At 38.9% G+C, this 3,103-nt stretch overlaps 1 protein-coding gene across 1 annotated transcript in view; it reads left to right on the top strand.

Annotated features, from left to right (window-relative positions):
- LOC106530653 (glia maturation factor beta) overlaps positions 1–3,103 on the top strand; it is a 30,231-nt gene that overhangs the window by 14,069 nt on the left and 13,059 nt on the right. The window contains exons 3-4 of the mRNA XM_014026323.1: positions 2,479–2,528; positions 2,653–2,702. Coding sequence (XP_013881777.1) covers positions 2,479–2,528; positions 2,653–2,702 — 100 coding nt within the window. The remainder of the gene's footprint in view (positions 1–2,478; positions 2,529–2,652; positions 2,703–3,103) is intronic.

Here is a 3,103-nt window from a genome sequence, read left to right as displayed (position 1 = left end):
TATCGATACAGTATCGGGAAATGAAATATCGCAATATTTCAGTGTATCGATATTTTCTTACACCCCTAATTCACAGTAGACATGTTTCCAGCCAATTTTAATTCGAATTTTGAGCGAATTTTAAAAATTTCGCAAAAAAGGAAAAAACAAAGAAATGCGAATCAGACGTGTTTCCATCAACTGGCTTGAAGTGAATCAATTACGTTGGACACATGCGTGTGTTAAACAGGAAGTAAAAGTCACATCTCAGGACAATGGAGAGACGTTTTCAGGAACGTGTCGCTACTATCAGGAAAGTTGTAATTATTCTGTCAGTTCTGGTGATGTTACTGCTGTCTGGAGACGTAGAGAAAGAAATGTAATCAGGGGTAGACGTAAGGATATTTTTCAGGTTGTCCGCAAAACATTTTGGTTGTCCAAAAGAATCTCAAGAAAAATGTAATTTAACAAGTATATTGTTCTGTAGACAAAGTTTATTTTATATAATTGTTCTCAGTCAGCCAGGTTGACTGGAGCTGCATGAATAAAACTTCCTCATTCTCTTCTTTGAAATAGAGTATTTAAGGCTCAGGGAGTAAAGCAGCAAAAATGTTGCTAATAAAATCTAGAGGTTACCAACATTCATAAAATTTTCTGCTCATAGGTCAAACATTTTCACTTAAATAGGAATATAATGTGTATATAACCTTATTAAAGTGGTGATATTATGTGCTTTCCAAGCCTGTATTTCAATTTTATACTAAAATAAAGTAACTATGTCACATTTTCAGCGTATGAAAGAGCTATATATTTGTAAAAATCCCCAAAACAATTTACTTCTCATCTTGACAGTTTCTGAACGCCTTGAAATAGGTCTCTGTCTAAGAAAATCCAACCACTTCGGTCACGCCCATTTCAGCACATAGCCTGCTGGAGTCGCGGAGAGGGATTGGGGGCGCTCTGCTACGAGGAAGCTCGGCTTAAAGACACCTTTTGTTTTGCTCCTCAGCATGGCTTCCTAAAAACACTGCAGGATTTCTCAAACATGCATGAATGAGTCAGAGCAAGGCTTTGGGCATGTTTTTTATGAGAGTATAACATTATAACATGATATAAACCTCAAAAAAGTTGATTTCACATGATATTACCCCTTTAAGTCGCAGTTTAGTGTTCTGTTTGGCTTTACCAAGGTTTTTCTCCCTTTCTTTTTTACAAATGATGGACACCCGCAGCAGAGACCTTTAATCAAGGTTTTTTATTCTTGGTTGACCACCGGACAACCAGGAGACAGGATCTGGTTGTCCGAAATGAAAATAGGTTATCTCGGACAACATAAACACTGGTTATAGTCTACCCCTRCAACATGTGAGGTAAATGTTCACTATGTCAGAATTGATTCGACAAATGTGTTTCCGTCTCTCCYTTTGCGCATTAACTCTTTTTTGAAAAAACCAAAAACCACCTCAAGCGACCGTATCAACTTTTATGTGAATTAGAGGAAGTTTTTCGAATCAAGCCGTTTCCATTCACCTTTTCCAATGCCATTTCAAAGTGCGCATTAAAAACCTTGATGGAAACACGGCTACTGAAAGTGTGGTAAGCTACAGTGTAGCCACAGCTGCCCTGGGGCACACTGACAGAGGTGGGGCTGCCATGCACCGGTGCCACCGGACCCTCGGACCACCGTCAGTAGGCAAGGTGGGTGAAGTGTCTTGCCCAAGGAAAAGGGGTTGGGCAATATTGGCAAAAAAATTAATCACGATTAATTGGGGTATTTAGCCGATAACGATTAATTTGACGATAGATTAATCGTCCCTCCCTAGAGGCCCTGGACCCCCTTATGTCCTGGTCACATGACCAGTTTAATGGGAAAGATTTGTTCTTCATAAAAATCTGTTCCAAATTGTGTCAAAATTACAGACTTCAGGCTATACATCAAATTTTAAATTGTGTTGATAGATAAATAAAGAACTTGTTTTTAAATGTTCATCATATTTGAAGCAGAGAGGAGCACCAGTCAGTCTGACTGGTGGCATTAATCGTATTAATCATCAAGTGCCAAAAAATAAATCGATTAATGTTTTTCTGATGTTTAATTGCACATGATACGATTATGCCCAACCCTACCAAGGACACAACAACTGAGACAGCTGGAACGGGGGATCAAACCGGCAACCTACCGTTTACAGAATGACTCCCTTAACCACTGCACTACAGTATTATTAAAAATAAGTTAATTCTATGCATTGAAAGAAAACTATCTGCTTTGGGACAAGCCGTGTGTGCTGGAGGCCAGACTCGTACGATGAGTCATGTCCCAGTGCAGCAGGTGGGGAACAGAGGTGGGAGTTGTTAGTTTGGAAACAGCCGAAGCGTTCTCCTCCACCCTCATGTTCTGCTGGGAATGACCCAGTAGGAATTAGTGCTTCCTTCTTCTGGCATTTGCTCTGYGATCTAATCCAGTCTAAAGCTTGAATTGTTTCTGTTTGTGTTCTTCAGTGAAGATTGATAAAGACAGGCAGCTCGTCATTCTGGATGAAGAACATGAGGTCAGTTTGAAACTCTTGTTTGTGTCAAAGGTTGTTGAACAAATACTTTGATCTGACTATATTTTTTATTTTTGTAAATTATTGTTTTGTTTGATGAATTGTTTGTGTCTCCTMTGTCTTTCAGGACATTTCTCCCGATGAGCTGAAAGATGAACTTCCTGAAAGACAACCCAGATATCCTTTGAATGGAGGACACATTTCTATTGAACAAAAGGTTTTATCTATAAAACAGTGGTTGGTTCTTAAAGGGATCCACGATTAGTTGTAACGTTAGACTTTATTTAATAAACATACATTTTAACTGTAAAATAAAGACTGTAAAAACACTGTAGCTGTTTAGTTTTTTAAGTATATTTTAACACGGACGGATCCATTTTATTTACACTCAAAGCATTCTGGGTAAATGATGACGTGGATAGGTCCTCGGTGCGAGGCTGCTAGCGAGCTATATCCACCCTGAAGGTTAATCTTGGACAATATCTGATGATCGACTCTTTTAAATGAAACCAGACAGCGTTGACAGAGAGGAGAAGGTAGAAATGAGGATTATAGGCAGAAACATGGGTGTGCTATGG

The sequence above is a fragment of the Austrofundulus limnaeus genome, unplaced genomic scaffold (genome assembly GCF_001266775.1).
Source record: "Austrofundulus limnaeus strain Quisiro unplaced genomic scaffold, Austrofundulus_limnaeus-1.0 Scaffold542, whole genome shotgun sequence".
NCBI lineage: Eukaryota > Metazoa > Chordata > Actinopteri > Cyprinodontiformes > Rivulidae > Austrofundulus > Austrofundulus limnaeus.
Note: the sequence above shows the minus strand (reverse complement) of the source record. Positions and strands in the feature narration are given on the sequence as shown.